A 12,650-nucleotide genomic window follows, 5' to 3' on the forward strand; every position below is an offset into this window, starting at 1 on the left:
CTGAGCATATTTCAATCTCTTTTCAAACGCTGGAAGGCAATGAGTAAAAGAGGCACATTCACTCATACTCCACATCCTCTCACAACGTATCAACAAACACAAACACCAAAACACCCACAAACACACACATAAACACACACAGAAAGTGGGGTGAATGGCCAAAGTCCGGTATCACCTCAGTAAGGCCAGAGTTCTGTCTAAGGGATAATTTTCAGAAAACATAACAGCACATTATTGTGGTAAACTGTGAGATATTTTCATGAGAAGAAACCACAGAGCGTTATGTCTCATGGTATGGTGAAGTGGAGGGGCTTAACAGGCATGCTTCATTAGATGATAGTCCCGATGCAGAAGTGGGCAGTCTTGCTTTAAGACATGTGATGTGATCCAGCTCTCTCGCTCTCTCTCTGGCTGGGCTGTATTATAATAGACTCACACAGACACACACTACTTAGTGCTTTGGAAAGAGGGCTGAGCCTCACACACATAATCAGCGCAGCTTCTCAATGGGGGGACGGAGCCAAGAGGAGACAGAACTGTCGTTCCGCTGGAGCTGATCTCCGTCCGTGTGTGAGAAGTGAGGAGGCACATTAACGTTCTGTCGTCACGAGAGGGCTTTTACCTTCACAGGAGTAAGAAGAGAGAGAAAAAGGAGTAGAAGAAAGAGAGAGAAAAGGAGGTCTGTGGTGATATAAAGGTGATATGAGCAGCCTTCCATCTTGTAAACACTGACTAGTTTCTAACAGCGTGTCATTCCTGTGAGCTGAGGTGGTTTCTGGTGACCGCACTCCCAGGATTTCAGACGGACAGAGAGAGTCGAGGGGGGCAAGCGGACGAGGCAGAAACAACAGAGCTTCTCCCCCTCTTATCCTGCAGCGCTGTTCTTCTTTACACCTGGAACTTTGTTGGGAATCCCTGGCCTCAGGCTATGGATGGATTTAAGACAGTGTTGTGAGTCTGTTGAACAGACGGTGATACTGACAGCAGGGCTCCTTTCTTTTGACCAGACAGACCACTCAGGTAAGGCTGTGGGGTTATTCTCTGGGACTGTTGGTGCTTTGTGATTATATTCGGTTCCTTCTGCAAAATATACTATTATTTAAAAAATCTGATTATGGAACTGTACTAAAATAAGGCTAGCTGTCATGTTTGTAAAAAGTGGAAGGGCTCCAGGAGTAACTGAATAATGATGACAAGTATGAGCTGTGAGCGACAGACAGGCAGAGCATGTGACACGACCTGCATATCTGTTGGATTGAACAACTGTATGGTTTAATGAAGGAGAGTAGGCTATGAACATTGTAGATATATGTATGTTTTAGGACATCCCAAATATTTTGTGTTGACTGATATATTTTAAAGTTACAGGTAGTTAGTTCTAAGTAGGGCAGAGATGTCAGTCTCATCCTTTATTTTTTTAAAGACAAGGCTGCAAAATTAAAATGTTCTAGCCCAGACCAAGTTGCTTTTCAGAATCAATATTATTAATTCATTTTCATGTTAGGCTATATTACAAACACAGTTATTAGCCTATATTGAGATGTGAAATTGTTACATGCAATCGAGATCAAGTCTATTCCATGTAAATGTGTTATTTTTAAACTGGCTAACCTAATCTAACCGTATCAAAAGAAGCCATTTACTTATCATACAAAATTTCCCCATTATACCTATGTTGTAGGGAAGGCTAAACATCTATATCCTGCCGAGATGGTGCGCAGGTGTGTCCGGGCAGGGGGCATGGTCTCTTGCTTGGTCTAAATTGGCAGGACATGGGATACTTGTAAAAAGAAAATGTAAATGCCGTCATTACCAATTACGAATTCCACAACCATCAGGACCATATCAATCAATGGTCTAATTAGACTGCAAAGCGGAGACCAAACGGCTCGTTAAACAGATGCGCAAATGGTAAATCCTGCATGAAGTGCACATTCCTTGTTAATTCATTGAAAACCACGGAGGTAAGAATTGTAACGAGAAGTCATTTGTATACAAATATCCTGCTAGCTCTGATAAGGTGATTTATTTTTCATGTGTCTGCTATTTACTCGTGAAAGTTGTCCGTTTACATTAAAATGCATAAGCATGCCTGTGTGGTGCGGTCTGAATATCTTTCTGCGCCACCTCTCCATCCCTATTCTCTCGCGCTGTCGATCAGGACCACATTTCTTCTTTGACATGAATGAGTTCCGACAGTCGGAGCGTTGCTCAGAGCTGAACCGAAAGGCGGAGAGGACAAAAGAGCAGTTTCTCTCCATGCTGTTGTTCAGGCTAAAGACTAGGTTTTTCTTCAGGAACTTGCTAGAAACACAGCGCGTTAAAAAGCTTTCGTCAGGGAACAGTTCACAGTTACACAAAATGTAGGATTATAGCGAATTTATTGCAGGAGATGGGATTACAATATGCCTATAATAAGACTAATTATAGGCTATGCTTAATTGCTGCGTGTTGAATATTCAGTAGGCTAGTCTCAATGTCATTTCAGGGTAGAGGGGAGAATGTCAACTTTTTCTCGAACCGACATGCAAACACCAAGTTGCTATAGGCTAGTAGCCTATCATTTGGGGTGGAAAATGCCAGCACATCTGAAGGCAACGGAATAGCCTAAATACTGTATATGTGTAGCAGTGGCGACCTGTCATTCAGGTCAGCTAAATAATTAAAAATAATAATAATATATATATATGTTGCCTGTTTTGCATGTTATTTTGGAATTAATGTGTCACATATCAGTTTGCAAACAATGTAAAATAATATATAACTGAGTTAATAAAGCCAAATACAAACATGGTCTCTTTTTGCTTTGTTGAGTAAGGCAGCTCCAAAATGCAGGTGTTCAGCCTAGATCAGTGCTTTCTGTGGTGGTGGGGCAGCCATCTGAAAACACGAGCATAGGGGTTGGCAATGTTCTCTAGTTGCCCCGTGATCGGCTCAATGTTCTGTCACTCATGGAGACACGACTTCACCACAAAATCTATGAGCAGAGCTCGAAAAGCCCCTTGGGTGCTGCCATAGAGTTACATTAGAGTGCCCATCCAAGAAGACTCAAGGTCGTTGGCCACAGATAAAACGGCATCAAATCACGTTATATCTACCGTAGCTTTGATTGGACTGATCATGTCAACATCATACTTTCAAAATCTTAGCTAGGAAGCTAGCAGTCATCGTCATGAATCAAGTCGACAATCTACGGACAAATCCTTTTCAATCCTTGTCATATGATGAGAAATGATGAAGAGAATTTATAAATAAAACGTATCAGTGCTCATCTGCCATTGGACACAAACATTACACAACAAATTGGAAATTGCAAATTCGACATTGAGTGGTTTGGAAGGAATCAGTGGCTAACTGCAAGCATTGCAAAGCAATCATTATCCTGCTATTCAGTGTAGTGGTGTGTGGTCCAAGTCTGGGTTGAAGGGTCTCTTTTCCAAGCTTATAAAATAAGCATTTAACATTGGCCATGCATGACTTCGGCCGCATTCAAAACAACTGGAAACTCGGAACTGGGAAATCTCAGACTTCAGTGAGTTCAAGACAACTGGGAACTTGGAAAGACAAGCTCAGACTGGGAAAATACATTTTAAACGGTCAACCATCTCAGAATTCCAAGTTGGGAACTCGTCCTCTTTCTAGAGCTCCGACCTGAAGATCACTGACATCGTGATTCGACCTTGTTTATTTCCCAAGTTCCCATTTGTCTTGAATGCACCATCAATCCAGAGAATGCCAGACTTTGATTACATTTATTTATTTATTACATTTATTTTATTTTATTTAACTAAGCAAGTCAGTTAAGAACAAATTCTTATTTACAATGATGGCTTTGGAACAGTGCCTTGTTCAGGGTAGAAAGACATATTTTTCTTTACCTTGTCAGCTCAGGGATTTGATCTTGCAACCTTTCGGTTACTGGCCCATCGCTCTAACCACTAGGCTACCTGCCACTTTGATGACAAAGTTTGATGACAAAATTTGCCCACGAAGGACCACCGTGACACCTTCCTGTTCAAGTGAGCACAGCACAACAAGGTGAGTCCAAAAATGTATTGTATGCTGCTGCATAAATTATATAATATGCCAGGGAGATATGTATACTGTAGCTAACAAAGTAATAATAAGTGTATGTCGAGTAGTAAGCTGTTAGCTGTTGGTGGTGCATATGTAGCCTATAGCCTGTTTTAGAGAAATGTCATCATCGAACATTGTAAGAGCTTTCATTGTCTGTTTATATGACCCCTTTATTTATCTTACGGTTCTGACTTGGTGTACGGGGAGAATACTGTAAGAACGGCCCATATTCTGAATTCTGTCGCTGTACATTTCGAAAGTGCTGAACAAATAGTTATATTGACTACATCCGTCCTAGTTCGCTCATTAATGTTTTAATCGAATTATGGATTGCCTCTTATCCGCTCATCGTTCCCTTATGCCATAGTTTGTACATCTCAATTGTCATTAGAAACCACATTTGTTTAAGCAAGTCAGCCATATCAGCGATGTTTTTTTTAAAGGCAGTAAATGAGGCTGAATGAACTATTGCAGTGCTCCGCTGATAACCAGGTGTAGCAGTGGTAAGGATTCACTCCATGGTGCTGAAAATAAAATCTCTGCTGTTAGGACAGCTTTATGTAAGCCCTAACAGTTTACGGGCACCGTTTCCCAGCGTTATAGTGCAATTAATGTATTGTTTAGTGTTGTGTTGTGTAGTGTCTTTGTTGGCATGCATCCCCCCCAAAATTGGAGAGATTTACATTCTAAAATCACCACTGATGTGTAGGCCTATGTGTGATTCTCCACTTAAAATTGTCTTTGAAGCAATTGTTCTCACCATTTATAAATGTGAAACCCTTTTTCAGTAATAACTAAGAAGTAATTAGTATAATACAACCGGTATAACATGTGGTCTCAGTCTAGGTCTTTCGCCATTATCAAATTAATACTATAACACAAAACTTAAACCAAGAGGACAACTCACTGTTGGCAATCTGTGGCAAAGTATTCGGCCTAATGTGTTTCATGGCCCAGGAAGATGGCGGGAAGGCGCTGGACTCAGGTGAAGTCAGATGTTTTATTTTACAGCAAGGTGATCAGTGTTCAGCATTTGACTTGAATAGGCTGCAAATGGATCCAGAAAAATTAAAGAAGCTAGGATAAATGATCAAACACTCATTCACAGTGCATACTACTACATGCTGAAGGTCTGAAACAGACTGGAATAGCAGTTGGTAGCCCACCCATTGGATTGGGTGATACCAGTTCACTTCTCAACAGTATTTTATCAATCTACAATACGTCTCATTGTTACACTCATTATAAATGGTATGAGTACATAGTTAGGTAAAACGTCCGTACTATTCATCAACTCCAAATGGTACGGAGCTCAAATGTTTTATATTTTCAAAATAACAAACAGGGAGAATGTTAACCACTGTGCCACATTTGGCGCCTCCAAACTGGGCATGCATGGGCACCAAATCTGGCACCCCAGCCCCCTAGGAACAGGAAGTGCATGTCTGATGGTGGGAAATATTGTAGGGTGTCTTGGGGTAAAACGTCCCTCATTTTCTCTGTTTTTTGGTCTTAGTGGCTACTACATTCGAACAGCGTGAAGGGAACCCGTGCACATTCACAGATTCTGTGTGTGACTGTGTGAGAGCGAAGTCTTGTGTCTGCAGTGATGCTCGTGGCAACATCATTTAGCCGAGTCTACCTTTAAGTGTACCATGTAAATAAACTAAGTGCTAAAAGTTTCAAAAACCAAATGCTTGATATTGGTCATAATTATTGACATGAAGATAACCAAACAAACAGAAGCAAGTGAATGAACCTGCACATATCTCTGAACATAATGTTTTAATGGTGACTTGTAGTTAGAACATTACTGTTATAATAATGGTAAACTGGTAAAAACCAAAAAATAAGCATTGTATTATAGTCCCTTAATAGAGAGAATGGAGACACAATGATACATAACTAGGGTGCAGGACCTGTATTCATAGTCTCTTACAGTAGGAATGCCTTTCAAATAATAATGTATAAGATTATATGGACAAGAAGGACCTGATCCTAGATCGGCAGTCCTACTCTGAGATGGTTTAAAAATATGGGCCCAGGTCGCTTTTACAAATGGGGACCTGAAAATGACTGGGAGAGATAATGACCACTGCAGTTTTGGCTGGATAGGAAGGGGTTGCTTTAGTGAATGCAGGACCCATGAGCATGGGAGAATCTCAATTGGTTTAGCTCAACGATGATTCAAAGGGGGTGTGGCAGTTCCGCACTAGCCGCTGAAAGGATACTCATGAGTATCCTTGGAGAGACGAGGCTTTTGAGGAGTGGACGACACTAACAAATTGACACTCTCCTCGACCACTCGACCGCTTATCAGTTTCCGGGTCATAGAGGAGAGGAGGACGGAGGAGAGGACGGACTTGTCCCAATTGTGAATCTCCCCATTTGTATCAGAATGGAGCTGAGAGGAGAGGACGTAGTAACACCTGGAGAGGAGGAGTTATTATTCCCAGTGAGGGAGGGAGAGGTGTGGGTCCATATGTCAGTCTTCAGCAGCCATTAGGCTATCGTTAAATGAATGGCCAAGGTGTCTCATTATGCCTTTGTGTACTCTTTTCATTTCACATTCAACTGTGTTGACACTACAATGTTCCAGCATCAGAGATGAAAATGACTCTGAGCATATCCTAAAATTGAAACAGACAGTACCATTCAAAAGTTTGGACACACCTACTCATTCAAGGGTTTTTCTTTATTTTTACTATTTTCTTGTCACGACCTCCGCCGAAGTCTGTCCCTCTCCTTGTCCGGGCGGCGTTCGGCGGTCGACGTCACCGGTCTTCTAGCCATCGCCGATCCACCTTTAATTTTCAGTTTGTTTTGTCTTTGTTTTCTACACACCTGGTTTCATTCCCCAATTACATGTTCATGTATTTAACCCTCTGTTTCCCCCATGTTTGTTTCTATGTTCATTCGGTACATTATGGCTGGTTTTCGACTGGTGCTGTTTACACCCGTGCGTAATTGATTACCGTTTATTGTTGGTCAAGTGTATGTTTACCTTGTGCCTTTATTTTGAGTAAAGTACGCTGCTCACTCATTCTGCTCTCCTGCGCCTGACTTCATGCACCAGCTACACCCACCATCTGACATTTCTACATTGTACAAAATAGTGAAGACATCAAAACTATGAAATAACACAAGTGTTAAACAAAACAAAATATATTCTATATTTGAGATTTTTCAAAATAGCCACCCTTTCGCTTGATGACAGCTTTGCACACTCTTGGCATTCTCTCAACCAGCTTCACTTGGAATGCTTTTCCAACAGTTTTGAAGGAGTTTCCACATATGCTGAGCACTTGTTGGCTGCTTTTCCTTCACTCTGGGGTCCAACTCATCCCAAACCATCTCAATTGGAATGAGGTCAGGTCATTGTGGAGGCCAGGTCATCTGATGCAGCACTCCATCACTCTCCTTCTTGGTCAAATAGCCCTTACACAGCCTGTAGGTGTGTTGGGTCATTGTCCTGTTTAAAAACAAACTATAGTCCCACTAAGTGCAAACCAGATGGGATGGTGTATCGCTGTAGAATGCTGGGGTAGCTATGCTGGTTAAGTGTGCCTTGAATTTTAAATAAATCACAGACAGTGTCACCTTCAAAGCACCCCCACACCTTCACATTCGGAGATCTTCTGTCCACCTACTCTGCGTCTCACAAGACACGGTGGTTGGAACGAAAAATCTCAAATTTGGACTCATCAGACCAAAGGACAGATTTCCACCGGTCTAATGTCTATTGCTCATGCTTTTTGGCCCAAGCAAGTGTTCTCTTCTTACTGGTGTCCTTTAGTAGTGGTTTCTTTGCAGCGATTCAACCATGAAGGCCTGATTCACGCAGAGTCCTCTGTCTGTTACTTGAACTCTGTGAAGCAGTGGGCCGCAGGTATCCTAGTGGTTAGAGTGTTGGATAGTAACCAAAAGGTTGCAAGATCAAATCCCTGAGCTGACAAGGTAAAAATCTGTAGTTCTGCCCCTGAACAAGGCAGTTAACCCACTGTTCCTAGGCTGTCATTGAAAAAAATTATTTATTCTTAACTGACTTGCCTAGTTAAATAAAGGTAAAATGTATTTGGGCTGCAATTTTTGAGGCTGGTAACTTTAATGAACTTATCCTCTGCAGCAGAAGTAACTATGGGTCTTCCTTTCCTGTGGCGGTCCTCATGAGAGCCAGTTTCATCATAGCACTTGATGGTTTTTGCAACTGCACTTGAAGAAACTTTCAAAGTTCTTGACATTTTCCGGATTGATTGACCTTCGTGTCTTAAAGTAATGATGGGACTGTAGTTTTTCTTTGCTTATTTGAGCTGTTCTTGCCATAATATGGACTTGGTCTTTTACCAAATAGGGCTATCTGATGTATACCACTCTTACCTTGTCCCAACACAACTGATTGGCTCAAACACAGTAAGGAGGAAAGAAAATCCACAAATTAACTTCTATCAAGGCACAGCTGTTAATTGAAATGCGTTCCAGGTCACTACCTCGTGAAGCTGGTTGAGAGAATGCCAAGAGTGTGCAAAGCTGTCATCAAGGCAAAGGGTGGCTATTTTGAAGAATCTCAAATATAAAATATATTTTGATTTGTTTAACACTTTTGGTTACTACATGATTCCATACGGTATGTGTTATTTCATAGTTTTGATGTCTCCACTATTATTCTACAATGTAAAGAAAAACCCTTGAATGAGTAGCTGTGTCCAAACTTTTGACTGGTACTGTATATGTTTGGCCTTTATGTTTTGAGCTGATAGGCTACAGTGTGTACATGGTGTGAAGTAGTCAATATCAAATCAAACTACTATCATCATTAGCTTACTAATTTAATTAGCTAGTTATAGCTGTTGATTCGAAGCTCCTGTTTAGCCCTAATCAGAACATGTTCTACCAACCTTTACTTGCCGATACTTTCTTAATTCTCGATTCGGCACCAGTGTCTTCTAAACCTCCATGGCTTGTTACAGATGGAACATTGGTATTTAGACAATAAAAAATATAAATAATAATAACGTTTTGTCTATGAAGTAATCCAACAATGTATACGCTGCCGTCTTAGAGTATGTTTATCTTCTCTCATTGATCAAGACAGGTGAGTGTCAAGCGATGTTTGATTTTTGAGTTGCGCACATGACGTGCAGTACTTTGGGACACCCGTTTACAGCTAAACAGGAGCATATGCACAAGCTTGGACACAAGCTTGGTTGATTTGTGATTTTTTCCCGATTGCACAGTTTTTTGGGGAACTCGTCAAAAATGCCCATCGTGGGAGAGGTGACCATATTGCAGTAATGTCCTTCAAATGCTACACTGTGGCTTTAATGGTCCTGTTTTCTCGGTAGCTACCTCATACAAGATATTTTATTGTCTGTCTTAGTCATGTTACAATCATTTTCAGTTCTCATGTATGATGATTTTTGACAAGCTTGACCAAGTATCTTTCTCTTCAGATAGAGGTTTTTGATTATCCTGAGATAGTCCTTCCCCAATGTCGCTCATGTCATTTCATGTTTATACATTTTTTCTATTTCTCCTCAAAGAGCCCTTCTTTCTGTCTTCACCTTTCCTAACATATGTAATTAGGTTAGTGTTTTTCCATATCTCTGCCATATCTTTTGTAGGCCACCCTCTATCACCCACTTACTCTTTTCTCTCCTCCTTTAGACAACCCTTGCCATGTGTCTCTAACCTTCTCTCTGCCCTCCTCCTATAGCCCATAGAGATAGATAGAGGACTCTAATGCCCAATGACCCATTTAAGCATGGGCAGCGCCATTGAGGACTTTCACCATTTTGAAGTAATCAAGTGGGTGGGACTTCCTATTGGTTAAATAAGGATCACATATTTCCATCCAGGTCACCAGGAGGGATCAGCCAATGAATTATACCCGTGAGCAAACATTCCATAACTGCATGTGGCAGTAAATTGCCAATCAGTTTGTTTATCAACTCATAGAAGTAGTAGAAGAACTTCAAAATGGAGACGGCCTCAATGGCGCTGCCCATGCTCTCACAGACGCAATAATGGGACAGATACAATTTTGCGTCCTCTAACTATCTCTATGCTCTAACCCTCTCTCTCTCTGCCCTCTTCCTCTAGCCACCCTCCCACTCTGCCCTGCCATGTCCTTGTTCCTGGGCCTGTGGATTAGCCTGGGCTTCCTGCTGCTGTGCCAGGCCACGCTGTACGAGACCCTCCAGCAGCACCACGTGCCCCGGCCCGGACGCAACGCCATCCAGATCCTGGGTGAGTCCCTTTCTATGTTCTGTCTGCCCACATCACGCGGTGCCCACTACCCACCCAGTCCTCCCAGGGGAGCTCTCTGAGAAGTGTAAGAGTAAAATATCCCCAGTGGAAACAGTGAAGCAGTAGTCTTCTGTCTTTTGTAATAGATTGGTTTGCAACCAATATGTTAGCTACTGCGAGAAGAAGAATAGTGCACTGTGGTTTCATAACTTTTTATATTTGTTTGTTTCTATAGATTCTGGCATTGTATAATGGATTGTTTATGTTTCTTATGGTTCATTCATGTATCCAGCTCTCAGAGGTGTCATGCCTATAGGCGGCACAGGGGCATGTGCCCCCTCAGATTTGTCCTGTTTTATTTTTATAATTTGTTGTTGTTGTTTCTTTGTAATACCTCTAGCCACCGAACAATTGTTGGCTTTAGCTAACTCAGATAGGTAAACTATCTCCCAACCTCATAACTAGCTACTAAGAAGCCATTTCAGGCTATCAAGGAAGTTAGAGTAGCTAGCTTGTTTAAGTATCTTAGCTGGCATGCCTGCTGGCAAGGTTGGTAGACTACAAAAGCAATTACTAAATGTACTAAAAAAGACTCCTTTCAATCTTTTACCCAGATTTTTGCAAATATGCAGAGAAGCATATTTAGTTAAGAAAAACCACCAGTCAGGAGGATACAGACAGCTCAAGAGGTATGCTTACATACGCAGAAAAATAAATATGTTTATAACATAGAATTAAGCATAATAATTAGGGGTAAAAAAAAAGCTTTTTAAGATATTTGAAATACAACATTCTCCAACAATTCGAACCAGCCACCCAGCAACCCAGCCATCCAGACTTATTTTGTCCCTCATGAGATTTTTGGGGTGCATTTTTGGGGTGCCTCTGCCAGCTGTATATAAAACTACACCATCTTCAAAGTTGGCTTTATTGACATTCTCCTCCATTCTTTGCAGTAAATAGTTTTTGCTTAGAGTTAATTGTAATGTTTAAGCTCAGCTGCAGCTGCTGTTTTGATCTGAGGTTGGAACTCCCCCTCTGCCCCAGACAGACAAAGAGCACTTTTTAACGGGAGAGGATTTTCAGTGTGGGGAAAGAGTGACTGCAGCATCCTGAATCTATCAGACTAGCTGGTTGATTGGTACGTAGGACAGGCTCTAGGCAAAACTCCCCATCAGTATGCTGTGAGTGCAGGCTGCTTTGATCACTGTGGCTTAAATGGAAATAACAATTATGTTTCTCTCTCACTTTCCGGAAACATTCGGCAATTAAAGCCAGTTCCTTCTCCACTGTGGGGGCTAAAGGGGAGGGAGTCAGTGAGATGGGTCTGATTCTCCTCATTTATGTGGGAGTAGAGTAGTTGTGTTCTGTCACTCCCCAGCCATGTGTCTTTGGAAGCAGGCTCCTTTAAGCTTTTAACAATGACTCGCTCCTGGAAGCTTCTGACGACAATACTATTCCAAACCCCTTTCACCAGGAAACCAAATCCCAATGCCTGTTAAACATTGATTCCATCTATCTGTGCTTGTCTCATTCTCCGAGCCGTGCTGCACCATGGAGTGAAAAGACAGTGATTGAAGCAAAAGCAACGAAAAAAAAGAGCCATTGATTTCCCCGACTTGTGATGTCAAGACAAGATTGTTGATAGCCAATGAGGTTTTTAAGCAGCAGTGAGCTGGAGCAGTGGTGCAGGGCAGGTGGCTTGTTTTGGGGTTGGAACAGCTGACGTAGTGGGACTTGGTTGTGGGTGTGAGACAGAGGCTTCACACAAAGTGGTTTGAGCTCCATAATTGGAACAAGTGGGAACAGGATGAGCGACAGAATGAATTTTTTAAAACTTTGTTGCCAGGTTTTTTGTACAAGGATGTGCATGACCTACAGTAAGTGTCTTCTGAATTATGTAGAGGTCCAAGTGAAAACAAAGAGAAAACCCTGCCCATGAGAAGACAGCTAAGTTATTGGTGAGATAAATATCCTCCTGTTCTAGTTTTGTGAAAGGGTTCTTGTCAGAGAAATCAGCTTGTACAAACACACACACACACACTCAAAAAAAAATTCTCAGCAAAGTCATTATGGCATGGCATTTTCATGGTCCCCTGGGGAACAGGGGGATGCATACACAAAGTGAGTCTGAGAGCAGAAGTGTTCTGTCTGAGAGCAGGAGTGTTCTGTCTGAGAGCAGGAGTGTTCGGTCTGAGAGCAGAAGTGTTCTGTCTGAGAGCAGAAGTGTTCTGTCTGAGAGCAGGAGTGTTCGGTCTGAGAGCAGAAGTGTTCGGTCTGAGAGCAGAAGTGTTCTGTCTGAGAGCGGAAGTGTTCTGTCTGAGAGC

The 12,650-nt window shown here is 41.8% G+C and overlaps 1 protein-coding gene across 3 annotated transcripts in view; it reads left to right on the forward strand.

The window, feature by feature from the left end:
- Positions 1–437: 437 nt before the first annotated feature.
- The window catches only part of LOC111968520 (chemokine-like protein TAFA-1), a 280,927-nt gene continuing 268,714 nt past the window's right edge, over positions 438–12,650 (forward strand). For all 3 annotated transcript variants that reach the window (XR_011480455.1, XR_011480454.1, XM_023994176.2), the window contains exons 1-2: positions 438–1,020; positions 10,177–10,323. Coding sequence is in view for 1 of the 3 variants with exons in the window: in XM_023994176.2 (XP_023849944.1) it covers positions 933–1,020; positions 10,177–10,323 (235 nt within the window). In the remaining 2 variants the exon portion in view is untranslated. The remainder of the gene's footprint in view (positions 1,021–10,176; positions 10,324–12,650) is intronic.

This window comes from Salvelinus sp. IW2-2015, linkage group LG1 (assembly GCF_002910315.2).
Source record: "Salvelinus sp. IW2-2015 linkage group LG1, ASM291031v2, whole genome shotgun sequence".
In the NCBI taxonomy this organism is placed as follows: Eukaryota; Metazoa; Chordata; class Actinopteri; order Salmoniformes; family Salmonidae; genus Salvelinus; species Salvelinus sp. IW2-2015.